Raw genomic sequence first — 26,220 nt, 5'->3', positions numbered from 1 at the left:
GAATAAACAACAGTAGGTGATGTTTCTCTACTTCTTAATGTACGTTTTTCACCACGATAGACCCTTTGTATTAGATCTTCTTTTACCCTATCAGTCCCACCCCAGTTTCACAAAAGAGGAAACTGAGGCAGAGTGAGGCTAGGTCTTAGGCCCGTAGTCCTACCGCTTAGCGAGTGTTAGAATTCAAACCTAGCGTCTGCGTCCTGCCAGGCATCCGGAAAAAAAAAAAAAGAATAAGGCGCGGTGTGGTCCCCGTCTGAAGAACCCTCATTCCGAGGGGCTGGCGAACAAATGAACAGAAAACCCACAGGCACCGCAGATCCTGGGAATGAGGCGGGCAAGGGACAGAGGCCAGCTCCCTCGGCCTGCGCCTCCCAGCCGGCCCCACAAATACCTGTGGATTAACTGAGGGCAGGAGGGTGCAGAATACCTGGACTAGGTTAGGTTCTAGGTGCAAGCGGGTCATTGGTGGGCTGTGGAGTCACAACACAACGTAAGATTTCCATAATTTCCAGCTCGGGAGAATTATCTGGAGAAGTAACACTCTACTTTCTCTGGCCTCTCCGACAGGCTGTGAGTCACTGGCACTGGGCGGGACTCAGCCAGGTGTTGCTGACACTCAATTTTGGGGCGTTCCAGGGGGTGGGCTCTTTGTGAAAAACGATTTCAGGTTGAAAGGTGTGAAACCGAGGACACAGTTCCGAAACTCACTGGAGCACCGTCAACCGGTCCGCTTACTGGAGGTCACGTGAACCAAGTCATCAAAAGCAGCTCCTACTCTGGGGAGCTTAAGAAAACCCAGAGTCGCGCGTACCACCCCTCTCCGCCCGGTGACTACAAATCCCACCCTGCCCTGCGCTCGCGCACGTTACGCCATAGCAAGATGGCCGACACGATGGCTTCTGCCGGGGCTGGCGGCTCCGGAACGGTAAGAGGGGAGGCGCGGGGTCGAAGGTGAGAAAGTCTGGGTATTCTATAATTTTCTCTTAGTCTGGGCAACAAGCTTATACCCAGACATCCCGCCCCACCATGAGTTCCGAATACGGAAGGGTCTTTCAAGCCGTACATGCCCCCCCACTCTTTGGGACTTGGCGGCGGCCTTCTGAGTTTGAGAGCCTGCGTGCTGATTGGCTCGTTTTGGGGTTGGGAACCCGGAACCTCTCCTGATTGGTCAGAAGAGACCGTTTTCGCTCACTTATTGGCTAGCCGAAGTTGGGAGGGATTTCTGTTTCAAAATATTTAGCTTTCCTACTTTTCAGTGCTGGTACCCTTTGCCCTCTCCTCGGCGTCTTGTGTTGTTTTAATTTTCCTTGTTAGTGAAATAGTGTGAAGATGGGAAGAACAAGAGAGGTTTTTTTTTCTGAGAGATACATAAATTCACACCCATCACGAGTGTTCAAGTGTATATCTTGATAATCTGCTAAATTAGAAAGTACGAAACAGACACTTGTGTTATTCTAATTTTAAGTTTTAGGGAAGCAGAAAAGCTGTCTCCGTACTTAGAGCCCCTTGGGTGCACAATTATTACATTTTTGGCCAAGATCTGTAAGTCTAATCAAGGGCTATCACATTTTATTAAGCACTGATAAATACGTATTTAGCAAAGGAACGTTTGCTTGCCATTGATGAGGTATGAACTATGTGATTACATCCTTGTCCAGTGAATGAAAATCTGTTTTTCTTGGGCTGCTGATTCACAGAGATCAGGAGGTAAACAGTCCACTAACCCTGCTGATAACTACTATCTGTCCCGGAGGCGAACCTTGCAGGTGGTTGTGAGCTCCTTGCTGACAGAAGCAGGGTTTGAGAGCGCTGAGAAAGCATCTGTGGAAACACTGACAGAGATGCTGCAGAGCTGTAAGTACCAGGAAACAGTGGGCTTTCTTTAAGTTAACCAAACATCTGTGTTGTGTCTTGCATTGTGATAGTGTTAGAGAGGATTTAAGAAAAAGAACATAGTAAAGTGATTTACAGGCTTTAGAATCAGATGAAGTTGGGTGTAAGTCATCCATCTGCCACTTAATAGCTTGGGCAAGTTCCTAGATACCCTGACTCTTAATTTCCTCATTTGCGAAATGGAATAATAATTTGCACATCAGCAATTATGGGTATGGATGAGATGTGTATGCAAATCATTCAATGCTGGGAACATTGTAAGCTCTTAATCACTTATTATTGCTGTTTGTGTTCTCTGTTCAAAGAACTTACAGTTTTGTTGGACAGTTAGGATTAATTCCTACGAAAGAGATGCCACCACATGATGTGATCAAATGATGTATTATGTACAAAGATACAAAGAGTAAGAGTGAATAAGTTTTATAGAATGATTTAAAAAATACTTTTAAAAGGAAAGTCTTGAAGGTTAGGACCCTGGAATGGTCTCACATCGCTTTTTTGCATATACAATGTGTTTCCCTGTTTGGGCCTTTTTAAGGGTAGGATATGATGCAGGATGGGGGTATTTCATGTATTTGGGGGGGGATCAACACCTATGAATGGAAGCAACAGAAAGGTTTAGGCAGAGGGAGTTGAACTGCAATGCCGGCCGACCCCAAACCCAGCTACCTCATTGTGGAGCACGAGAGTGGTAATTGCCCATCAGGTGTCCCACATCAGGGAAAAGACCCTGCCTTCATGCTTTGGTCTTGATGGGTCCCTGGCTGTGGGCTGCCCCAGGAAGGGCAAGACCTGGGGGAGGTGGATCTATGAAGTTTGGAGCTTTCACATACCCACTGTTTTCCTAAAGCAGTGATCTCAGATTTTTTTATCTTAGAACCCCTGTGGACTCTTAAATATTGAGGACCTCGTAGAGTTGTATATACATGGGATGGAGATATATATATATATATATCTCCACATTAGAAAGTAAAACCAGCCCTGGCTGGTGTAGCTCAGTGGATTGAGCGTGGGCCTGCGAACCACACGATCACGGTTCAATTCCCAGTCAGGGCACATTCCTGGGTTGCAGGCGAGTTCCCAGGAGGGTTGAGGTTTTTCTTCTTCCCTTCCCTCTAAAAGATGAGTAAATAAAATCTTTAAAAAAATGTTCTTTGGGAAAAAAAAGAAAGAAAGAAAGTAAAAGTAAAACAGTGTGGGGGAGCTTTGTCCAGCAGACCTCCCCTGGCCACCGCTGATGAGAATAAGTCTACCAAGACATGATCTGCTTGGGGAGGAAAGGCTGACCAGTCTCTCAGAGGAATCAGGCCTCTCTCTCAGTGGGCTTTTATTGAGTTTAGCTTGCATCGGGATGCATATCAAAGAAAGGAGGTGTGGTTTACAGATAACATTTCTGGGATCATGGGGGTCCTTTTGAGTCAGGGTCTGGTAGACAATGCCAATCGGATATAAAACCTTGGGAAACAAACTTATTTTGTGCTTGGACCCTTAACATTTAAATTGAGGACATTCTTAGCAAAGCAGATTTCACAGGCCTTTATGCATTCCTTCTTAGGTCCAATCGCCGCTCCAGCAGAAACTGGCCATTCCAGCACAGGACTGTACCCCCTTCAGCACTGTTTCAGGCCTGAATTGGGGGCGGGGGTGGGGGGAAGCAAGGCCACCAAGAGATTAGAAGAGTTTTTACAGGTAGAATGAGGACTCAGGCTATGATAAAGCCGAAGGGCGGGGTTTTTTTGTCTCTTCTTCACAATCCCCTAAGTCTTTCCCTGATGGTCCCTTCGTGACTGTGTGTTCTTTGAGGAATCTTACCCGTCATTGACTATCCAGCCATCCTCCAGAGGCCAAGCAGGGTGAAGTAAAGGGGACAGAGGCTGCACCCCTGCCAGGAGGATAAGTTTTGTCTCTTTAGTGGCTTATGGTCCCAAGGGCGCCTAGCCATGGGGCCTTTTTGCCTGTCAGTGGGCTTACAGCTTCTGAAACCAGGCAGGATGGTTCCCAACAAAACAGAAAATTTTAAAATGTAAGAATGAACAAGGATGAGCTCTGTTATCCATCAGAACCATGACGTCATCACACGTCATACAGCTTCTGGAGAACTACATGAGACAATGAATGAAAAAGTCAAACAATGTCTTAATTTTATTATGGAAACAGTTTCAGCCTGTGGACTTTGGAAAGTTTTTCAGGGTCACCCAGGGATTCCCAGACCACATTTGGAGAATTAAAGGAATGATCCGGTAGTTCCCATTAGATTTTCCCCTCAGTAAACAGATGCGGCCCACTGTTTTCACATGTGGGGGCTACTGTTAGCGACTTGCTCGGGTAGCACTGTGAGTTGGGGACAGGTTCTTACTTCGACACCCTTCCCTGTCAAGCAGCACTTGTGCTTGTATCTTCTGAACCGCTGGGCCTCTACAGCCGGGGTTTCATACCCTATTGGACCCCTTTTACATCTAATGAATTCTGTGGTTCCATCCCCAGAAAATGGCTTTTGTGTGTATGTACAGTTGAGCACGGGCTCAGTTTTCCCAACCACTTCGGAGGCCTATTTATGGAGTCTAGCTTCCTACCTTCCCCTTTCCTCTGAAGGACTTTAGCATGACTCTTTTTATTTCAAAACACTTTTTTTTTAATGTTTCAAGTTAAAGTCACATTCTTTTTTTTTTTAAGACTTTTTATTTACTTATTTATCTTCAGAGAGGAATGAGAGAGGGAGGGAAACATTAATGTAGGGTTGCCTTTTGAGCATCCCTGCTGGGAACTGGCCTGCAGGGAACCAGCCTGCAACCCAGGCATGTGCCCTGACTGGGAATCGAACTGCAATCCTCTGGTTCGCAGGCCTGTGCTCAATCCACTGAGCTACACCAGCCAGGGCTTAAAAACACATTTTTGAGAAAAGATTTTATTCATTTATTTTTAGGAGGGGGAAGTGAGGGAGATAGAACATTGGTATGTGAGAGAAACGTCTATTGGTAGCCTCTTGCCTGCTGCCACCCGGGCACGCGGCCCACAGTCAGTGACCTTTCGTTTGTGGGATGACACCCAACCCACCAGGCCACGCCAGTCAAGGCTAGCGTGACTTTTTTTTTAAGGTTTGTTTTGTTCTCACTTTAGAGAGAGCGGAAGGGAAAGGAAGTGGAGGGGAGAGAAACAGAAACATAGGTTGATTGCTTCCCGCAGCTGGGGAACAAACCCAGACCTGTGCCCTGGCCAGGAATGAACCTGTTGGTCACAGGACAGCGCTCCAGCCAGGGCAGGGCTAGCAGGACTCTTACACAGAGGTTCAGTGTTAGGCAGACCACGCAGATGATAAGACCTTTTTTTTTTTTTTTGGTGGCAAGATATACATAACAAAGTTTACCATTTTAACCCTTTTTAAGTATACAATTTGGTGGAATTACATATATTCAGTGTTATAGAGCCATTGACCCTTTTTCGTTATTCCAAACAGAAATCGTGTGCCCATAAATGACAACTCCCTAGTCCCCTTTACCCTCAGTCCCTGGTAACCTCTAATCTGCTTTTCATCTCTATGAATTGGTTTTTTTCGGTTATATAGGTAGAATCTGAAAACATTTGATTTTGCGTCTGGCTTATTTCATTTAGTATAATGTGTTCAAGGTTCATCCACGTTGTAGCGTGTCTCAGTACTTTATTCCTTTCTTATGGCTAAGTAATATTCTGTTGTATGGATATGAAATCTGTCCAGAAGGTATCCAACCATGTACTGTGGAAAACAGAGACATTTATTGAAGAAGATACAAGATACAAGAAACATTGTACATAGGACAATGACACCTCAGTCCCCTTCAAAGTAGACACCTTGGGATCTCACACAGGTCTCCCAATTGACATCAGCTGCCCCATTGTGTTTTCCTGAATCTTACTGACATTCTGAAATCTATTCCCTTTCAAAGGTGATTTTAGTGTTGGGAAAAGCCAGAAGTCACAGGGTGCCACATCTAGGCTGTAGGGGGGCTGAGTCACCTGGGTGATTTGATGTTTGGCAGAAAAAACTCCACAAGACATGCATGAACAGGCGTGTTGTCGTGATGAAGCTGCCCATAGCTGCAGCCTTCTGAATCATCCAAATAGCTTCCTCAGAGGAATGTTCAAGCTTAACACAAAATTTGATGCAGATTCATTACTGTACTCACTCAGTCATTTTAATGTGACAGCCACACAGTGCACGTGCTCACTCACTGGCATCTACTGCCCTCACTGACTAGGACAGTGAAGTTGTCATTCACACATACACATTCCAGTCCACTCTCCTTGGCTGCCAGGTTACATCCATGTCACTCAAACTGTTCTCGTTATAGTAACAGTGGCTGGACTTTTTCTGGACAGACTGTCTAGACCACATTTGTTCTTCCGTTCATTTTTCAGTGGGCACTGCATCATTTCCACCTTCAGACTATTGTGAATAATGCTGCTATGAACGTTGGTATGCAAGTATCTCTTTGAGTTCCTGCTTTCAATTTGTTTGTTTGGGTATACACCCAGGAGTTGAATTGCTGGCTCTTACTGTTATTCCGTGCTTAACTTTTTGGAAACTGAGAATAAGACTTTATGCCTTTGATCCTTTCTTAGACATTTCAGAAATTGGGAGGAGTGCCAAGTCTTACTGTGAGCATACAGCTAGGACCCAGCCCACGCTCTCAGATATCGTGGTCACACTTGTTGAGATGGGTGAGTACACAAGTTTCCACTTCTTCGGTGCAGCTGAGTTGGAGTTACGGGAGAGCCAGGAGTCCCCGGAGTCAGTCATGTCTGCTGAGCGTTTTTGAAATCTCCTGGTTCTTCCGGTCTGCCGTCAGCCTGAGAGGGTTATTAATAGAAGGTTCCCTTTAACAGACCTCCTCACTCCTTTGGGGTTTCTGCTGAAGCTGCTTCTCAGAGGCAGCAAAAGCCTCGAGTTGGGAGTTTAAGCTATTTCAACGCAATATTATTCCTTCTTCCATGTTCAGTATCCAGTGGTCTTGGCAGTGACTTTTGTTTTCTTAATACTTAGGTTTTAATGTGGACACTCTCCCTGCCTATGCAAAACGGTCTCAGAGGATGGTCATCACTGCTCGTAAGTGCCTTTGAACCGAGATTCTCAGTAACACTCAATATGCTTGTGGAATGAACTAACTGAATAGGGCAGGGATCAGTTTGTTTAGCTACTTCCTTATTGCAGGCTCCCTTCCATTATTTGGGGATACATATAATATCTTTGTTTGGGCTGATACGACTGGGATGTGAAACTCAGTCACTGGAAAGGAAAACCGTCTCTGAGATGTCACTGTGGTTCTTGTGCTTTAGCCCCAGGGGGGCCGTTGCTGCTGATTTAAAAATGCTACAGCTCTTCTTGTTCTTAGACCGGGGGTCAGAGACTATGGTCCGTAGGCCCGATGGAGCCCGCCACCTGTTTCCATCATGAAGTTCTGTTGGAACACAGCCACGGTTCCTTACTTTGGTCGCTTCGTGCTGTAACGGCGGCACTGAGCAGTGGTGGTGGACTGTAGGCCTGCAGAACCTAAAATACTCTGTCTCTACACAAAAGTACAATGACCTGTGCCTCGGAAGCTGAGCGCTGTAAACTGAGTTCGGGCTAGTGAGTGTGGGCTTGCAGGGCCTGGGGAGAATTCACTAGATTTTTTTTATCATCACTTTTTTTTCAATCTTCTGAAGAGCTGCCCTGCCCAGGATCAGTGGAAGGCACCATTTTCAATCCCCTGTCGTTGTCATTGGCCCGCACTTACTTACCCTGGCATATTGTATATCTTTGCTATCTCGGCTCCATGAAAAGTGAGTAAGCAGCCCGTCTAACTCCTTAGTTCCTCAGCATCCTCACTGTGCTCTTCTGTGAAGTGGACGTTGTCACAGCCACCCACTCACCTGCCTAAGAGGCACGCAGGCAGATTGTTGTAGGTGGGAGTGTCACCCAAGGTCATTCAGCAGGGCTAGGCATGTGGGGGTGACTTCAGGACCTTAAGTCCTTAAAGGCCTATTAAAATAGAAATATGAAGTACCCGATGTTCAGAAAATTGAGGTCCAGCATTTACTTTGAGAAAAGCAGGGTTTGGGTGGAGGAGTAACAAGCGGTGACTCTGTTGCAGCTCCGGTGACCAATCAGCCAGTGGCCCCCAAGGCTCTCACTGCAGGGCAGAACCGACCCCACCCGCCGCACATCCCCAGCCACTTCCCTGAGTTCCCCGACCCCCACACCTACATCAAAACTCCGGTGAGTGACAGGGACATGGTGGGGGCTGTAACTAATGCACAGCAGTGAGTTCCTACTGACTATTGGACAGCAAGTTTGTTGGTAAAAGGAGGGCTCAGAAGTCAGAATGTCTTGTCTTGTTGATAAACAAGTTGGCAAAGGAGAATTATGTTCTCTAGCTGGCTGACAAAAATATAGTTAACAAGAAATTGAAGTCTGTGCAGTTTTGCCCATCACACCAAAACACAGAAGGACCTAGCCACATTAAGAGACTGGAAAGATATTCCACAAAATGTTCATAGTAATTCTCAGTGGGCCATAGGTAATTGTGTGTGTGTTGTTTGTGTGTGCTTTTCTGGGTTTTCTAAACTTTCCATAGAAAAGGAGTTATTTTTGAGATTGGAGTAAAGATTGTTTAAAACATACTCGGTGGCAACATGAAGTAAAACTTACTGGAACTCTGATTCTGGGTCTGAATGAGGACAAATGGATCTGTCTGCCGTGTTCGTGCCTGTTCTCGTTCACCAGATTAGCAGAGTTGCCCTCCTTTGGGGACGGTGCAGTGCACAGAGGGGTCCCCAGAGGCCCTTCCACACACCTCCTCCTCCCCCGCCTCCACCCCAGGTCTGGGCGCAGACGTGGCATCATGCGGGCAGCGGAGACGAGCCCTCCAGGCCGTTTCTCTGTACTCGACACGGGGCAGGGGTAGTCGGTCACCTCCCATTGCAGCGCAGCTGCTGCTCTGGACCGGCGGTCTCTGTGCCAGGGGCCCAGAGCTGCTGACACAAAGTGCCACAAACACCAGGTGCTGTAGAACAGCAGACATTTTCGGTCTTACAGCTCTGGAGGGCACATGCCCAAAGTCAAGGTGTTGCCAGGGCCATGCCTCCTCTGAACTTGTAGGAGGATCTTTCTTTGCCTTTCCTAGCTTCTGGCAGTTTGTGGGCACTCCGTGGGCACCCCTCAGCTCGTACAGGCAGCATTCCAGTCCTCTGTCTTCCTGGGGCGCGCCATCTGTGTCTGTCTTCACAGGGCCGTTTTCTTACAAGGGTGTCGTTTGTATGGGAGTGGGGTCCCACCCTGCTCTCATATGACCGCTCCTTAACTGAACACATCTGCAGCGACCCTGTTTCCAAATGAGGTCATATTCTGAGACACCAGGGGTTGGAACTTCAACCTACTTTTTAGGGGACACAGTTCAGATGAGATCAGGCACATTCGGGATGATATGGCCATACACTTGGGGACACAGCCCAACCAGTAACAGTCTCTGACTCTTTTACAGTGTATTTCTGTCAGTAAAAATGGTAAGTACATGCTCCATACACATTCATGCTTACTTACATGACTATTATAGTGTGACACTCTACTAAAAAATGGACATTAAAAGATGATATGGTCATTATTGAAGGCTCAGGAGACCTGTTTGCTCCATTATAGGGGCCGCCATATGTTGGCCTCTGCTATTCTGTTTTGAAATCACAGGCCTTCAATCTTTGTGGAATAGTAAGTTAGAGTTCTGATTCTAAAATCGGTTCATTTAAATACTTTAACAGCTTTCATAGTTGAAAAGGCACATTACAAAGATATGCAGCATTGTTGGCTCCCCTTAATACATCCCAAAACTAATTTTTTTATTCTCACCAGTTATTTGAAGAATTTTGTTTAAAATTTTCTATTCAATTTCCAGCTTCTTGAATCTCGGTTTTCTTAAAAATGATGGTAAGACCTCACATTTTTAATGTCTGTGACAAGTATGTTCAAAGTCCGTTCATTCTGGGACCATTTTAAACGTGTCGGAAAGCCCCGTTTCTGGGTCTGAGTGTGCCCGGGGGACTGCGTGCACGTGACCCTGCCGGGTCAGCACTGGCAGTAGGGGGTGTCTTCAGGGGCCCCTTTAACAGTCCTGCCTCAGCCCTGGCCGGGCGGCTCGGTTGGAGCGTCATCCGTACACCAAAGGGCTGTGCGATCAGTCCCCAGTCAGGGCACGTACCTGGGTTGTGGGTTCGATCTCTAGTTAGGGCACATATGTAAGGCAACCGATCAATGTCTCCCTCTCCCTCCACACTCCCCTCTCTCTCTCTCTCTCTCACTCAGTCTCTCTCTGCCCCCTTCCTCCATCTCTCCTGCCCTCCCTCTCTCAAATCAGTAAACATATCCTTGGGGAAGGATTTTTTTTTAATCCTATCTCTATATCACAAAGAGTAGTTACTCTTTTGGTCATTTTTACAATGTCACCTGTACCAGTGCTTTTGCCAGCTTCTTGCTCTGACTAGATCTCAGTCATTTTTTACTCTACCAACTAACTGCCAAAGAGCTCAGAATTAGGACCAGGAGGAGTGTGAGGACTTTCCATTTCTTGTACTTGCACTTATATTGATATCATCAGTTTGTATTTCTTTGAGGGATTTTTTGGGGACATACCCATTTTGCAAAGGTTGAATTAAGAAAACGAGATGCACCCTGGGTGGTATGGTTCAGTGGGTTGAGCGCAGGCCTGTGAAGGTTCTGGGTTCAATTCCTAGTCAGGGCGTGTGCCTGGGTTGCAGGCCAGGTCCCCAGCTGAGGATATGGAAGAGGCAACCAGTCGACATTTCTCTTACACATTGATGTTTCTCTCCCTTCTCTTCTCTCTAAAAAATAAAATATTTTTTAAAAAGATGGACAATGCGTGGATCCATCTAAGCAGCCACTCGTGTACTACAGGGTGTCACATCCCCCCGATGGAACCCTTGGTCCCTACCCGGGCTCCCACGGGGGACTCCCACTCTTACTTCGGCCTTGCTGACACCTGAGACCAGCTGTCACGGGAGCCGATTGGAGACTCGGGGTCAATGCGTAGTAAACATTTGTACACTTCGGAACTTTTCAGATGGAAAGTAAATATTAATAATACTTCATCGATTTCTTTCTCCCTTCCATCGCCCTTTGGGGATCCCTGCTCTAAGTGATGGTGGTAGTGGGTCCTTTAAAGAGTGGGAGGACAAAGAAACGGCAAGGCAGGTCCCCGAGCAGAGCGGAATGATCTATCGGTATTACCGCAGTGTCTTTGCTGTTCTTTTTAGACATACCGCGAGCCTGTGTCCGACTACCAGGTCCTGCGGGAGAAGGCTGCATCCCAGAGACGTGACGTGGAGCGGGCACTCACCCGTTTTATGGCCAAGACAGGCGAGACCCAGAGTCTTTTCAAAGATGACGTCAGCACGTTTCCATGTGAGAATCTTTCCCCTCTTTGGACCTGTCGTGTCATTTGAGATAATCGCAGCATCTTCCCTTACTCTCACCCTGGTAGGAAGAAACAAACAAGCTTTGTTCTTGTCTTGGGTGCATCTCGTTCTTCAGATTTCTGGCCCCTTTTCCCAGGTCTTAAGGCCTTGGTCCCTAACTGATGAGTCTGAACAGTAATGGCCTCTGTCGGGATTGGTCACTTCAGGTACATTGGGTTTAGGTTACCTCAAGGGTGACTGATTCCTGGGTGTCAGAGAGACTCATGCAGTAGAAGTGGCAGCTCTGGAGGTAGAAGGGACAGTGGCATGGGGGGCAGGGCAGTTAGAGAACACTGTCCTCGCTCAGGTACCTTCTCATTTCTCATCTCGGCACTGCTGTTTCGCCCTGACACCAGGCCGTCTCACCTTTGTAGGCCTCAGGTTTTCCAGGGAGAGTGGTCAGAGTGATTCATTCAGTCGGTGAGTGTTCAGTGTGTGCTGGGGCCTGAAATGAGAGCAGCTGAGTTGTTGAGTTCCACATGTGTGCTAATCCTTTTCCCTGGATCATCTCATTAAATCCTCCCAGGAGCCTTTGAGTCAGATGCCCTTATCACCACCATTGTAGGAAGCCAGTGCTTATAAAGAGGAGAAAGGAAGTAACTTGGCCAAGGTCACACAGCTAGTAGCTTTCAAACTTAGACTGAGTCCTGATAATCATGTTCTACCATACGGAGAGACTTTTTTGTGTGTGTTTGCTTATTTATTTATTTATTCATTTTGGCAACAATTTCTCCTCATCCTCAGTGCTTTTCGGAAAAATGAGAATGTATTTACTTGACATGCCCTCCCGCTCAGTGGACGCACTTACATGCTGAGAGTTCTCAAGTCCACATTTGACTTGAATCCCTCAGGCCTTTTGGATCAGTATGTGCTCTAGATATGAGGCTGAGGGTTAACTGGCTTTGGGTATAAGGTCACTGAGCTGATGCTTTCCTAGGATTCAGCCCCAGTTCTGTCTGATTTTAGACGTCCTTGGGGAAAGTGAGCTCTGAAGTTATAGTGCTCAAGTTCATATCCCACTCTGCTATTTTCTGTGTGCCAGAGGAAGTCACTCAACCTCACTGTCTCAGGATCCTCATCTGTACAGTGGGGCTGGGAACTGTACTCAGCAGGTGTCGTGGAGGTGACGACTGAAGGGAGTACGTGTAAAGCCTGTGGAACATGGCCTGGCCATGTGCTCAGAGTGTGCCAGCCATCGTCACTTGGTGCTGCTCATTGATCTCTTGTAAGGCCCTGGGCCATTCGCAAGGACTCTGTGACAGTGGAACCGCGTCTCTCTTCCAATCCCACAGTGATTGCTGCCCGACCTTTCTCCATCCCCTACCTGACCGCTCTTCTTCCATCTGAACTGGAGATGCAACAAATGGAGGAGACCGACTCCTCAGAGCAGGATGAGCAGACCGACACAGAGAACCTCCCTCTTCACATCAGCACGGTGAGCCTGCCTTTTGCCTGCTTCAGAGTAACCCCCAGACTAGCCCACACTGCCCTCAGCCTGTCGTCCTGGGAATTGGACGTGACCTGTCCCAGGTCTCTGCCTTTAGGGACTTGCATGGTGGGCTCGTGATGATCCAGGTGTGACATGATCTGTAGCTTGAGGCAAGACCGTGTCCTGGGCATTGTCAGTCAGTCAATAAATACTGAATGAGCACCTGCCAGAGCCTGGCCCAGTTCCAGGTGCTGAGGATTTAGCAGGAGACAAAATGGACAGGATTTCTTCCCCTCATGGAGCTGAGGTACAAAATAATAAACAAGGAGATGGGAAGTAACTGTGGGCATGGGGAAATGTGGTATTAGGGTGATTGCGAAGGTGACAGGTGAGTACAGACCTGACAGAACACGGCTTAACACATATCTGGGAGTAGAGCATTCCTCACAGAGGGATCAGAGGTGCAAAGGCCCAGAGGTGGGAGCCGTTGTGTTGGAGAACAGCAAGGCCGTTCGGGCGGCCAGGGTAGGATGAACACGGGAGGAAGTCGGCCGTGAGAGCAGAGAGCTCCAGGGGAGTCAGATCGTACAGGCTCTGTTAAACATGGGCTGTTTCTCAGCCAGGTGGGAGCCGTGGGAAATGCCAAGCAGAGGAGGGCCAGGAGCGGGGTGGGTTTGCCACCAGCATCAGTCAGGTCGCTGTGTTGAGAGTAGACTAGAAGGTAAGAGGAGAAGCGGAGAAACCAGTTAGGGGGCTCTTGCAGTAAACTGAGAGATGATGGTAGAAGCAAATATAATGACACATGGTCAGATAAATTACTGGTCAAATTCTAGATTATTCTCAGTGTAGAGCCTACAGATGGAGTGGGTGTGAGATGGGAGAGGGGAGAGTCAAAGGTAAGCGCAAGGTTTTTTGCTTGAACAGCAGGAAAGATGGAGTTTCCTTTAACCGTGACAGGGAAGGCTGCTGGGTGGAACAGGTATGGGGGTTGGGGAGGAAGCCAGGGGGTCAGGTTTACAGGAGGTAAGTTTGAGATGCTTATTAAACATCCAGGTGGTGATGCGGGTAGAGAGATGCTGTACGAATTGGAGTTTGAGAGGCCGCTAGGGCTATAGATGCAAACTTGGGAGTTAGCAGCACATGACTCATGGTGTAAAACCATGGTGTAATTCCCTAGGATTAGATGATCTCCTAGGGAATGAGTGGACAGAAGAAGTACAAGGACTGAGCCCTGGGGCTCTCTGCTGTTCAGATGAGGAGGTGGCAAGGGCACAGCTGGAGAGGCGGGAGAACCCAGAGGCTGCGGTGTCCTGGAGGCTGAGGGAAGGAAGTGTTTCGGGGAGAGAAGAGTGGTCGTGTCAAAACCTTCAGTTAGTTTCAGTAATATGAGGACTGAGAATTCGTCCATTGGACTTTGTGATGTGAGTGTAACGTGTGATCTCAACGAGAGCAGGTATCATGAGAGTGAGAGCAAGGGCCTGCGGTGAGGGGCAGGATGGGGGAAGAGCAATCGGCGGGTGAGGAGAGACTTGCACTGACCATTACAGTAGCCACATGTAGCTATTTAAATTTAAAATCACTTAAAATTAAGAAAACTGAAACTCTATTGTCTCAGTTAACGCTAGCCACATTGTAATAGCCATGGCTCCCATACTGGGCAGTGCAGTTGGGAGAGGAAAAGCACAATAGCCACACTGGAAGAAGAAGAGTTGTCTTGGGCTACACATTAAATACATTGTACCAAATAATCATAAAAAATTTCATAATGTTTTAAGTAAATTTACGATTTCGTGTTGGCCCTCATTCCCAGCTATCCTGGGACGCGTGCGGCCCGTAGGCAGCAGGTTGGACACCCTTGCTTAAGGCTTAGAGAACCCTTTAAAGTCAGGTCACCATGTCCATTTGTTCTTAAGATTGGCCTTGGCTTTTGAGCAAAGAATGCCTTAGTGGTTGAAGTTGGACTAAACGTCCCTGCATTCTCCGAGGTACGGTGCACAGGTGGCGGCCAGCAGCTGTAGCCGGTGGCGGAGAGGGCCAGTGCCATGTCTGTGTCTGTGACACCCGTCCCTGCTCGAACACACATTTCTTTCACGTTGAACAGTTGCTTTCCGAATTAAGGCTAGAAGCCCACAGCTTTACATAAAGCAGAGTAACCTGTTACTCTGCACTTCTGTTATGGGGTCAGTTGGCTTGGTCTGAGAGGGCAGCTGGGTGATGGACTAAGCTGAGGTTCACCTTATGAGAAAGAGGAATCTTCTAAGCAAACGTCACTGTCTCTTTGTAAATACAAAGTAGTTAGAGGACTTGCAGATGTATGGTCTAACATGTCAGGTAATGACTAGGGGAGGTCATGGCGGTGTGTGAGTCGAGGCTGAAAGAGTGTCAGGAGCCGCCTGGCATTCTGAGGTTCCGAGAGGCCAAGCCAGACGGCAAAGGGCAGGAAGACCTGACTCTCGGAGTGGACTGGGCTGGCTTCAGATCCAGACCGTGCTGCTCTCCCGATACATGGCTGTAGTGGCATCACCCAACATCTGAGTCTGTTTCCTCACAAGGACAAACAGGAATAGGCGCACCCACCTCAAGGGGAAGCGGGAGCCTGAGTTAAATGAGCTCATACATCAGGTGCCTGGCACATGGCAGCTCGTGGCCCCCATTGCTCCCTCCCAAGCTGTTTTGGGCTGTGAAAAATAAATGAAAAGACTTCGAGAAAAGGATTCTAGCAACAAATTACATATAGCCGAATGGACTTATTACTTTGTTGGACGGCAAATATATGTTTAAAATCTGTAAAAAGAAGTACGGTGATAATTCTTCCTGTCATCCTTGTTCCTGGCTTTCCCACCTACAAAGCCAGCAGTCACCAGTCTCCTTGTGTCCTTCTAGACACACGGTTTTTTATTGTTGTTTTAAACAAGCAGCAAGTCGCAAGCGGTTCCTTCCCCCTTGCAGTTCTCCCTCCTCGTGTGTCTGGGCGATCGTTCGTGTCCGTGCGTGACGAGCGTCCCCATCCCTACTCTCAGCCTCGTCGTGCGCTGCCACATGGACGCGACAGTGAAGCTTGACCACTGCCCTGTGGGCATTAAGGGCGTTTCCATCTTTAGCATTTGCAGACTTTGTTAGTTAGTTAAATAACTGGTATTTTATTCTTTTATCTTTTGATAGCAGCCTGTCTGGCAAGAACTGTTGCTACGTGGTTTTTACTTAACCCGGTCTGGTTTCTCCGTCTACTTGAACATAAAGGGGCTGTTCATGTTAAATCGGTGTGTGATAGAATTCTTTTTCTCTTCCCTTTGAACTGGCTGTCTCCTGCAGGTATCTCAGTGTTGAAACTTTTGCTCTTTTATGAACAGCGTAGCGTCATTGTCTGTTTAGCACTGGGTGATACGGGCCAGACATGGTTCCTGGTCTTTGGGACACAACAGTGAACAGAAGGAAGAAAACATCCACCTTTCAGGACCTGTGAGTTGGCAGTGGGGGAACGACAGTAAATGGAGCATATAGATACATTTTTATGTAGTGTATTAAAGATTAAAGTGCCGTTGGGGAGACAGAAGACCCAGGGTGAAGGGTGGGGGTTTCGGTTTTAAATAGGGTGCTCAGGGTAGACACCACTGAGAAGGTGACGTTTGAGCAGATCACGTAGACCTTGTAAGCCATTTTCAGAGCTGGCTTTCAGCTGGGCGAAATGGGAGTTGTGGGAAGGTGTAGAGCAGAGGGGGGACGTATGTGAATGAACTTCTGGATCACTGCTGCTGTGAGGGAAGGGACCGGAGCCGGGCTGGCAGAGGAGGAGCTGTAGAGGGAGGTAGTTAGGGAGCAGCTGCCAGCGTGCAGGCCGGAGGCAGTGGTGGGCCCTGCCTACCAGGGTGGTCACACAGGGACATTGGAAGTGGTCAGATTCTGCCTGTGTTTTGAAGGAAAGGCCAAGAGGTTTTCCTGACAGATTGGATGTGGGATGTCAGAAAGAAAACAAGCAAGACTGACTGGAGTTCTTGGCTTAAACAACTGGAAGGGTACAGTCAGGAGGACCACGGGAAGGGCTGTTCATGCACAGGGGAAGGTCCAGAGTGCAGTTTTAGGCTCATAAGTTTGAGGTGCCTGCTTGACACTCAAGCGGAGAGGTTGAGTGGCTGTGGCTGTGGCCGTGGCCATGTGAGCCTGGAGGCGGGGACAGGTGGGGTGGGGAGAGGTCCGTGCGGGTGGGAGTTGTTGGTGTGGAAAGGACACTGAGGCCATGGGACTGGGTGCAGTCACCCCGGGGGGAGGGGGATGAGGGGCTCGTTAGCACGCACACATTGCCTGAGTCTGGCCTTTCCAGAAAGACCCTTCTGCTCCCACTGTTTTTACAAATCACGGTTGGTTTGGTACTTTACTACTTTTATTTACTCTTGTCCCTCAAGGCTACCTGTCCCTCAGGGAGGCAAGGAAGTAGCATTTCCAGAAACTCTGCCTGGGAGAAGAAAAGCTGTGGTCCCGTGACTGGGACCCACACCCTGGCCTTGTGAGACAGGGAGCCAAAGGGAGGGAGCCGCTGCGCCCTCCGGCACAGGCGGAGGCTGGCTTTCCAGCACTCCAGGTCTCCTCCATCCTTACTTCAGGAAACTCCAAGGCACAGTCGAAGTGAACTTCCAGTAACTCTAAAGATAGGGCATTGACCATAGTAAATGATAAGAGGTGGGTCGGGGTGGTTTCTAAATTAAGCCATAAGGAACTTTGAAAAGGTTAGCAGCCAGGTGTCCAAGGCAGGTCTGGAGGCTGTAGCCCCTGTGTCTGGCCTGAGCTAGGTGGATCTTGGGACACTCACTTTCAGGAGAGCCTCCAGAAGGTCTGTGGTTGTTCTAAGTCACCTGTGGTCCCGTGAGATCAGGGTCGGGAGAGGAAAAGCACAAGGCTCCTGCACAGGCCTGGGTGTTTGGGGGGGACACAGTTGATGGGACAGTCAAGAACACGCAGCGGGACCCGGAGTGATCCAGTCCCTCAGGTTCACGGAGCCCAGGAGTGTTGCGCGCCTGCTGGGCCAGCGGTGCCTGCGGGAGCCTGCTGTTCGTCCTCTGCCCTCTGAGCAGTGCCTTCTGCCCTGCTGTCTCTTGACAACAGAATCTTCGGTTGAGGTCGGCTCCTCTTCTGCCTCAAGTCACAGAACAGAAATCTCAGTGACAGAACCGCCCTGGTCTATCACCAGGGGGCACGGCCCAACCAGCTTCTATGGTCACTTACAGTCACTTAGGTATGAGCTCCCAGGTCAAGTTCTTCATGTGATTTTGCCCTCTTTCCCCTGCAGCTTCTGCTCATTTTACAGGACTTAGAAATTAGAAGCGAATATAAATAAGAAGAATCAATCACCCTTATACCCAGAACCAGTTTTTAAAATTTCAACATGACTTTTTTGTGTCTACATGCAATAGTGACTTCTAAAAATTTTTAATTGGGGTCATGTTGAATGTATGTAAACTTAAAAACTTTCCTGCATTATCACTTTCTTCAAAAACCAAACTATGAGAGACCTGATTCCCAGGTCGCAGATGGGGGTCCTCAGTGGTGGTCCTGTGTCGGTGCCAGCACTCTGCTTACCTTGGTGGGACGGGCTCTCAGGGCCCAGGAAGTCCCTGGCGTCTACTGCAATATGATCACGATTGGTACTGTGTTGCAGGTACCATGCGTTTGAGAAAATGGGGTGGAGGTCGCCTATTCTGCTCTCCACTGGCTTTGGTTCAGGAGAGGCCCTCTTCGTGTGATTTGCTCAGACCCTGTGTCTGTAAAGCATAAAGGCTCACTTGTCTTTCCTTATCACCCCACAGGTTGGGCTTCCTTCTTGAGCACCAGCATTTTAGATCCTGACCCCTTGCCCCTCCCAGGTCTCCATTCTTTGTGACTCATGTCCCTGCCTTGTCAAGCGGTCAGGGCTTTGTGTTCTGTGCTCCACTGTGTTGGAGCTGTTGGTCTCACCCTCCTTTGATAGCCAGCTGCTGCCTGGGCCTCGTTTGGTCCGAGGCAGAGATAGGCACTTTGGAAAGAAGGTGGTCCCCCAGCTTCCAGTTCCTCTGTGAGAGGATGCTCACAGTTCTCATAATGGGCATCGTCTCTTTCCTTGTGCTGTTAGTGTTTTGCTTTACTTTGGCTTTTGCTCAAAGGATGATTCTGGAGCCGAGAAGGAGAATACCTCTGTCCTGCAGCAGAACCCCTCCTTGTCGGGGAGCCGGAACGGGGAAGAGAACATCATCGATAACCCCTACCTGCGCCCTGTGAAGAAACCCAAGATCCGCAGGAAGAAGTAAGTTGGAAGAGGGGGTGCAAAGAGGCTTCTCTGGCCAAAGAGGTGGTCTTCTCTGCTTCTTGGCAGAAAGTAGAGGCTCACCAGTGGGTGTAAACCTTGGGGAGAGCTACTGTAGCGAGAGGAAGTGTTTTCCCTTTTCTCTCCTTACTCATCCCCCGTGTGTACCTCTCACTGTATAGATGTTGAGCTTCCTGCTGCCCCGGGACCAACCCTCACAGCCCTGGAGTTGTTGCCTCCTAAAGGAGGGCAGGCGGGGCCCCACCAGGCAGGCTCCATGGATTCCTTTTCTTTCCAGGTCTCTCTCGTGAGCTGAGAAGGAAGCCTGCCCTGTGCAGAGATGTGGACACCACCCTCCTGAGGGAGTTGAAGTCACTCAAGGGAAGCAGAGAGGGTGGCCTTCCCCTGGTCGGCCGAGGCTGCTGCGGTGTGACCGGACAAGATTTTAATAGCAAACTCTGTGTTAAGATTTCCTATTTTCACTGGGTGTTTGGGTTGAGGAAGGTATGATGGTAATAGTAGGAGGCCTTTTTAACCAACCAGGCTGTACTGTAGGGCACAGGAGCAGCCGATAACTTCATCTGTTGTCACGAGACCTGATTCCTTTGAAACCAGGCAGGGCGGCGGGAAAGGAGGGTCCGGCGCCTTCTCGACTTGTTGCCAGAGAGACTGTTTGCCTGTTTCTGTTTCAGGCTATTAGGACGCCTGTTACTGACCACAGACGATTTGTAGCACCAGCATATCATCCTAAAACCTCCTATGTCTTTCCTCACCTGGGCTTCACGTGCCCTGTTGAGCTGACCAGAGGTGACTTTGCCTTCCCTCACCTTGGGACAGGAGGCCCACATGTCACTCCTTGAGGTGGGGCCGGCAGGAACTGGGAGGTGGGAGCAGAAACCTAACGTGGAGGGGAGCGGTGCATAGCCGTGCACCGAGTCTCATCAGCCTTTGATGGGGGCTCCCTGAAACAAGGCAACTCTGCTGGAACACTTATCATTTATTGTCCCTCTTGGAATGTGTGCTTGGGAACGACCAAGGCCTGCCCCATCCTGGGAAGAGTTTTCTCTGACAAGAGCCTCTGTCAGTGATATGTCGTGCTGTGACTTGAGAGAGGAATCACCAATTGTAAACAGCAGGGAAGGGATTTGATGGGGCGCGGAGAGTGGGCCTGAGTTCTTGAGGGCTGGGCTGGCCCTGCGCCCTGAGAGCAGAGAAGCCTGGCTGGTGTGCTGGGGGGCGGCGCGGGCAGAAAGCCGCGCTCCCACCTTACGCAGAAGCGCGCTGATGGGAGCCAGCAGCCAGGCCGGGTGTTCCTCCAGAAGCAGGTCTGAATCTGTTCAATCTCTTTGCTTCCCGGGGAGAGATTTCATCCTACGTGTACTCTGCAGATCAGAAAACAAGTGCTTAAGGAAGATGCTGGGCGAGCCGGTCCCTCCTGGCTGGTCTCCGAAGGAAGAGACGTGCCCGTGGCGCCTGGAGGTTGCCGCGGGACAGACGAGGCGCGCCCCGGGCTAGCGCCGCCCTCATGTCCGCACCAGGCTTTCCTGCGCTTGGCCCCACGTCATCTCTCCATCTCCCATGCTCTTGGTGAACTTGAAAACTCAAAAAACTTGGTGGCTCGACGGCAGGCGCCACGTCCCTCTGGCCTCACTGTTCTGCAGGGCACTCCACCTCGTCACTGAGAAGGAAGGGCTGCTTGTCAGTCACTGAAGAGGGGGTCCCAGCTCTGGACCAAATGCGAGTTTTTCAGGTTTGTGGTGACCTGTGTGAAACTCTTCCCGCTGAGAGCGGTCAGGTGGGCCCGTCCGACCCTGGGAGTCTGTGGTTGGCTCTTGGCGACTCTTGGTCTGTTGAGTTTGACGCCAGCCCCAGGTCCGAGTCGCGGCAGAGGCAGGGGAAACCTTCCTGGCTTGCAGTCTGCACGGCTCCCAGAGCTGTCACCCTGTCAGTGTTCCTGAGGGCCCTCCCGCCATTGCCATTCAGAACCCACCCCCGGAGTGCCATGCGCTGCGGCAGAAGGCGAGATCTGGAGAAGTCACCAGTTCTGCGGCAGGGACTCCATGCTGGAGGTGGCACCAGGAGGTGGTTAGACTGCTGGAAACGCTGGCCGGACCGTCGTTTTATAAAAGCTGTGCCTACTCCTCGGCGTATATGGACACATTTCTATTTTTTATAATTTGGGGGCAGTTCTTGGAGGGGAAAAGTAGTAAACACAGATTAAGAATGTGAGTTGTAAGCTCTTAATAAAGGTCATGAGCAAAACTTTGTCAATGGAACAATTTTATAAGCTTTTATCTTAATTTGTATTCAGAAGTCACAGCAACAAGTAAGGCTCTGAGCAGAGAAGTGGGGTGTGGCCCTTTTGTTAACTGAGCACCCCCGCTAAGTGAAATTTTATTTTGGATGTTTTCAAACCCTAAATTAGAAAGGAAAGTATATATATTTTCCCTATACATCTTTCACCCAGCCTTAATGCTTACCAGCATCTTTTCAATTCTGTTTTATCTATTTCTCCCACTTATTTTTCTTTATCTTTTTCTGGAGTATTTTTTAAAGCACATCCAAGACCTTTGTCATTTAATCTATAAATATGTCATTATACATCTCTGGTAGACTTTTTAAAATTTTGAAATAATTATAGAATCACCAAGTACTGCAGATGAAAATGTTCAGGGAGGTCATGTGTACCTTTTACGCAGTTCCCCAATGGGTGGCATCTCATATAAACACAGTATCAAAACCAGGAGATTGGCATTGGTGTACCCGACGGCGCTCACCCGGATTTCACTGTACCCCGAGTGTGTGTGCGTAGCTCTGGGCAGCTTGGTCACGTGTGGGCCTGGGCACAGCGTGTGCCCGGTAGCGCAGGCTCCCTCGGGCGTTGGCTGAGAAACCAGTAACAAAATGGTCTGGGCTTTGGGGGATACAAGCATAAAAGCGGCATTGTATTTCCGGGGCCGTGGAGGCCAGGCCAGGCCGGGCAACACGGGTGTTCATGGTCTGCCCGCGGTGAGCGGGGAGCAGGTGCCTAAACGTCTGCACCGCTTCCTGTGAGTGGCTTCAGGTGCCTCCACCGGGGGTTGCGTGAGAATGTCTGCAGCTGCCGCGTGAGCATGGTCGTCCCAGCGCCACACCGCTGCTGTTTTGTTGCTCTTCAGTTTCCCTTTCTACTGCACTTACTGGGGTGACACTGGTTTAAAAAACCACACAGGTGTCGGGTGCAGTTCCACAACACATCATCTACACTATGATGTGTTCACCCCAAGTTTTCGTCACCATTTATCTCCCTACACCCTCTACCGCCCCCATCCCCCACCCACAGCAATCACTGCACTATTTTCCATGTCTAAGTTTTTTCTCGTTTTTTTGTTTTGCTCAATCCCTCAGCCCCTACACATACACCTAGCCCCCCCCCAAAACCCACCCCTCAATTCCGTTGCTTTTAAAATTATATATAAAGACTAATACTCATTGAGAACTATTGCCAGTCACGGTTCTAAGTATCTTACACTTATTAATTCATGCCATCCTCACAATTACCTCAAAAGTAGATGCTCTCACTGTTCACATCTGTAGCTGAGGGGGGGCTGCAGTGCACCCCCAGGCGTCTGCCCCAGGTTCACGTGGCTTACCTTTCACACTGTTGCCTCGTAACCATGCCTGCCTCTCTTCCTCAAATGCATCGATCACGTCTGCGTTGGGGCGACCCCACCACACACCCCTGGCCGCCTGGCTTGCAGGTCCGAGAAGGACACTGGACGGAAACGGAACCTCTTATGCAGAGGGATGGTGTCGCTGCCGGTCCCTGCGCTCCTCCACTCCCTCACGATGCAGAGAAGGAGACAGCGGTTTTGGAGAGACTTGATCCGTTTCTGAATAATGGGCCTGTAACAGATTATTAAGGAGACAAGGGTTTCTTTATGCACAGAGAGCAAGGATCTTGCCCCTTGGCAGAGTTGAGCTGCAACAACTTGTGATCTGAACTGAGGTAGTATTTCTACTGATTGGAATGGTGAAGTCCAATGTGGGTTAGGCTACTCTAACAAAAAGTCCTCAAAATATAGTGGTTTAAGACAGAAATGTGTGCTTTCTCTGAAAGTCTGAGTAGGTGGTCCAGGCTGGCTTGGTGGCCTAATGGGGTCCTCTCCTGTCTCATGGCGCCTCCATCACCTTGGGTAATGCTTATGTCCATCTTCTGGGTCCCCATCCCCACCAGGGGACAGAGAGAGAAGGGCAGTGTGTGTAAGGCAGTGAAGACCCCGAGGACCTGTTAGCCGCGTGGCCCTGCCAAGCTGCGAGACAGTGACGTGTGGAGTTCAGCTGGGGGGCTCTGGGTCCAGGTAAAAACTGGGAGCCTCGTCACCCCAGAAAGAAGGAAAGAACGGGTTTTGCAGACAACCAGCACCTTTTCCACAAACGAGGTTCAGAGCGTGTGCCCAGGAATGTCGGGTAGGACAGGAGCAAACGCTTTCCAACCCTGGAGCCACCTAACCTGGCACCCTTGGCTCTCCCTGCTGCTCCCAGAGGCCAGAGTTGGAGCTCCGCTAGGATGCAGCCCTCAGCGAAGTCCAACCTGGCCTTCACCTGTGGCCTGTGACCCTGCTGGCTGCCCCTTCTGGGAAGCTGTTCCTCCGGCTGCCAGGACATTGCCCTCCTTTCCTTGTTATTCTACCTTGTCATCCCTCTTGGCTGGCTTGTCCCCGTTAGTCTGCCCAGCTGTGAGCCGTCCCAAATGACACGCCTCCCAGACTCCCCTGCCAGCCCAGCCACATGGCTCATCTGCGCCTCCACCTCCAGCTATTCCCCCCTCGGGAATCCTCACATCCATCTGTCCCTTGCTGTCCGCCGAGCCGTCTGCTTATACTTTTAATGGTCAGACTGGGTTTGATCCACGCTTCCCCCACTCCCCAGCTTTCCCACCGCAGACGAGGTTGGACACAGTGAGGCCCACAGCCGTGGCCCTGGAGTGCTCCGCATGGGCCAGGACTGCAGGCCTGACAGCCTGTCTCACCCAGGCGCGGGGCTGAACACGAGTCTTCCCTCTGCATTGGTCTCTGTCCTCTGTCAGTCACCAGATTCTGCCACCTCTCCCTTCCTTGCTGGTCTGGTGCTACAGCAGCCTCCCTGCTCGTCCCCAGCCTGTGTCCCCTGCCAGGCCCTCTTCCTACGAGCCCCCAACTTAGTCACTTTCCTTTCTACAGTAGGACTTGCGGACGGTTCTTCCCCATTGCTCTTCACTCCAAGTCCAAACTGCTCAATCTGGCCTTTAGGATCCTTTGCTAATTCACTGTTTTTCAGATAACTCACATTGCTTCCATTTGTTCAACAAATACAGGTCTGGTGGCTTCCGTGAATGCCAGGTACTAGGCCGGACTCCAAGGATATCATAGTAAACAAGACAGGCCGTGGGCCCTGCCCCCAGGGGGTTCATTCTAGTGGGAAGACACACAAGGGAAACAAACCTGAAGCACTGCAGAGTGCGGAGAGGTGCTAAGGTGATGGAAGGGGGCCTTCATGCTTGAAGGGGGGTTCTCATCACTACAGCACCTGTGCCGTCCTTGGTGCTCTTCACCCCAAATCTTGTCCTCCTCCCAGCCTCCATGTGCTCTCAAGATTACAGTGATCCTTCCCTTCCTCATGCACTCATTCAAAAAACATTTATCGAGCTACTTTGTGCAGATGCTGAGCCAGATGTTGTGATACAGCACAGATATAATAAAGGCACCAACCTCTCTGACCTAATGGTCCAGATGGGTGTCAGTTCAGATGACAGGTACAGGATGGGTGGTGAATTGGGGCCCTGAGAGAAAAGTGATAGGGTATTTTGGGTAATCGAGAAAGGTTTGATAAAGGGATTACCTCCAAAGAAGTGGGCAAGGTAGAGGGGAACCGAAGGGATCGAGTAGTACCTGGGTGAGTGACAGGGAGGGGAGGGAGCAGTTACCAGAACAAGGAGAGAGAGGCCTACGACGTGAGAGCCTGCCAGGAGCTAGGCCTTGGGTCCTTGAGGGGCAGACAGCACACAGCAACCCTGCAGAGAGGGAGCCAGCCCAGGAATTAACACCATGACCTCACTCTCCCTCCCACCTCTGTATCCTGCCTGTTTGTTCTCTGCCGGAAGCCAGAGGGCACAGGCCTGCAGCACCTGGCCAGCTTCCCAGGGCAGAGTGCAGGGCGGAGAAGGCAGAAGTGTGTGGATCTGGAGGGGCAGATGCAAGAGGGAGCTAAGCGCCAAAGGGGTTGCTATTTTAGAAAGGGTGGGGCGGGAAGGCTATCTTTGAGCAGGGCCCTGAATGCATTGATCAGGCGCATGGAAAAGCATTCCAGGGAGGAGGAACAGCTTGCGCACAGGCTCTAAGGCAGGAGTATGTGTGCCCCTGAACAGCGAGGGGCCAAGTGCCTGGAGAGAGGTGGGAGAGGGGGCCGGGGAAGAGCAGGGGCCACGCTGGGCAAGGCCTCCCAGGCCTGAGTAAGGATGTTTTTCAGAGTGAAATGGGTAGCGGGGAGTGACAGGGGTTGATTTAGCTTGTGTAAGGATCATTCTGGCTGCTGGATGGTATTCTGGCTAGAGGGGGCATGAGAGACACTATTTCTCTTCAGTTAGTGTCATGTAGTTTGGCATTTAACAAACATGATTCAACTGGGGAGACAGCCAGCCACCCCAGAACTGGGGGAAGTTAGTCCTGGCTCCAAGAGAGCCAAGGAGTGACTGCTTCCTGCAGACTGAGCTCTGCCCCAAGGGGAGAGGGAGGAAACACAAGCACTTCCCTGGGATGTGACCTTGTGGTCAGGGAGACAGACAAACACAGGAACCTGTTTAATACCACTTAACCACAGACCAGGAACACCTTCAAGAGAGGGTAGGACTTGAAGACTTAAGGGCAAAAGCCCGTGTTGAGGTTTGAACAGGGTGGGGTTAGCAAGAGAAGCTTCTGGAAGAGGTGAGGAAGGGATGGGGTGGGCCAACCTGGCCCGAGGGAAGGTGGGAGGACTGGAGACCAACCAGAGGGGACTCAGGTGCCCAGGTGCCAGCCTGCCCCAGCATAGCTCCCGTGCCCCTCCCGGAACGTCTTCTCTTTTGAGGCTAGTTTGGTGTCCACGGTAACCAGCCTTCTCCCTAGTAAAGCTGGCCAAGGTCACCTCCCTG

At 49.9% G+C, this 26,220-nt stretch overlaps 1 protein-coding gene and 1 long non-coding RNA gene across 3 annotated transcripts; one reads left to right on the top strand and one right to left on the bottom strand.

The window, feature by feature from the left end:
- The first annotated feature begins 450 nt into the window (after positions 1 to 450).
- On the top strand, positions 451 to 21,363 carry TAF8 (TATA-box binding protein associated factor 8). The gene is made up of 9 exons (XM_037154909.2): positions 451 to 928; positions 1,701 to 1,857; positions 6,493 to 6,591; positions 6,914 to 6,976; positions 8,004 to 8,128; positions 11,173 to 11,320; positions 12,666 to 12,808; positions 18,934 to 19,073; positions 19,372 to 21,363. Exons 1-9 carry the CDS (start codon positions 884 to 886, stop codon positions 19,382 to 19,384), a joined length of 933 nt encoding a protein of 310 aa, XP_037010804.1. The 5' UTR covers positions 451 to 883; the 3' UTR covers positions 19,385 to 21,363.
- Positions 11,314 to 25,135, bottom strand: LOC128627920 (uncharacterized). Of its 2 annotated transcripts, XR_008392212.1 has the most exons (5): positions 25,018 to 25,135; positions 24,803 to 24,873; positions 22,706 to 22,958; positions 11,740 to 11,818; positions 11,314 to 11,392 (listed from the first exon to the last, which is right to left on the bottom strand). It is a non-coding gene; the product is annotated as an uncharacterized LOC128627920 (long non-coding RNA). The 2 variants fall into 2 exon arrangements; XR_008392211.1 differs by lacking the exons at positions 11,314 to 11,392; positions 11,740 to 11,818 and adding an exon at positions 22,048 to 22,263.
- Between the last annotated feature and the right edge of the window lie 1,085 nt (positions 25,136 to 26,220).

Source organism: Artibeus jamaicensis, unplaced genomic scaffold (assembly GCF_021234435.1).
Source record: "Artibeus jamaicensis isolate MK-2021 breed Jamaican fruit bat unplaced genomic scaffold, CSHL_Jam_final contig_484, whole genome shotgun sequence".
Classification (NCBI taxonomy): Eukaryota; Metazoa; Chordata; class Mammalia; order Chiroptera; family Phyllostomidae; genus Artibeus; species Artibeus jamaicensis.
This window is presented reverse-complemented; position numbering and strand designations above follow the sequence as displayed.

Excerpts from the sequence above, each read along its gene's own strand:
- TAF8 (XM_037154909.2), top strand. The coding sequence starts at position 884 with ATGGCCGACACGATGGCTTCTGCCGGGGCTGGCGGCTCCGGAACG. Across the intron at positions 6,592-6,913 it reads GGTCACACTTGTTGAGATGG|GTTTTAATGTGGACACTCTC; the intron begins GTGAGTACACAA and ends CTTAATACTTAG. Across the intron at positions 6,977-8,003 it reads GAGGATGGTCATCACTGCTC|CTCCGGTGACCAATCAGCCA; the intron begins GTAAGTGCCTTT and ends ACTCTGTTGCAG.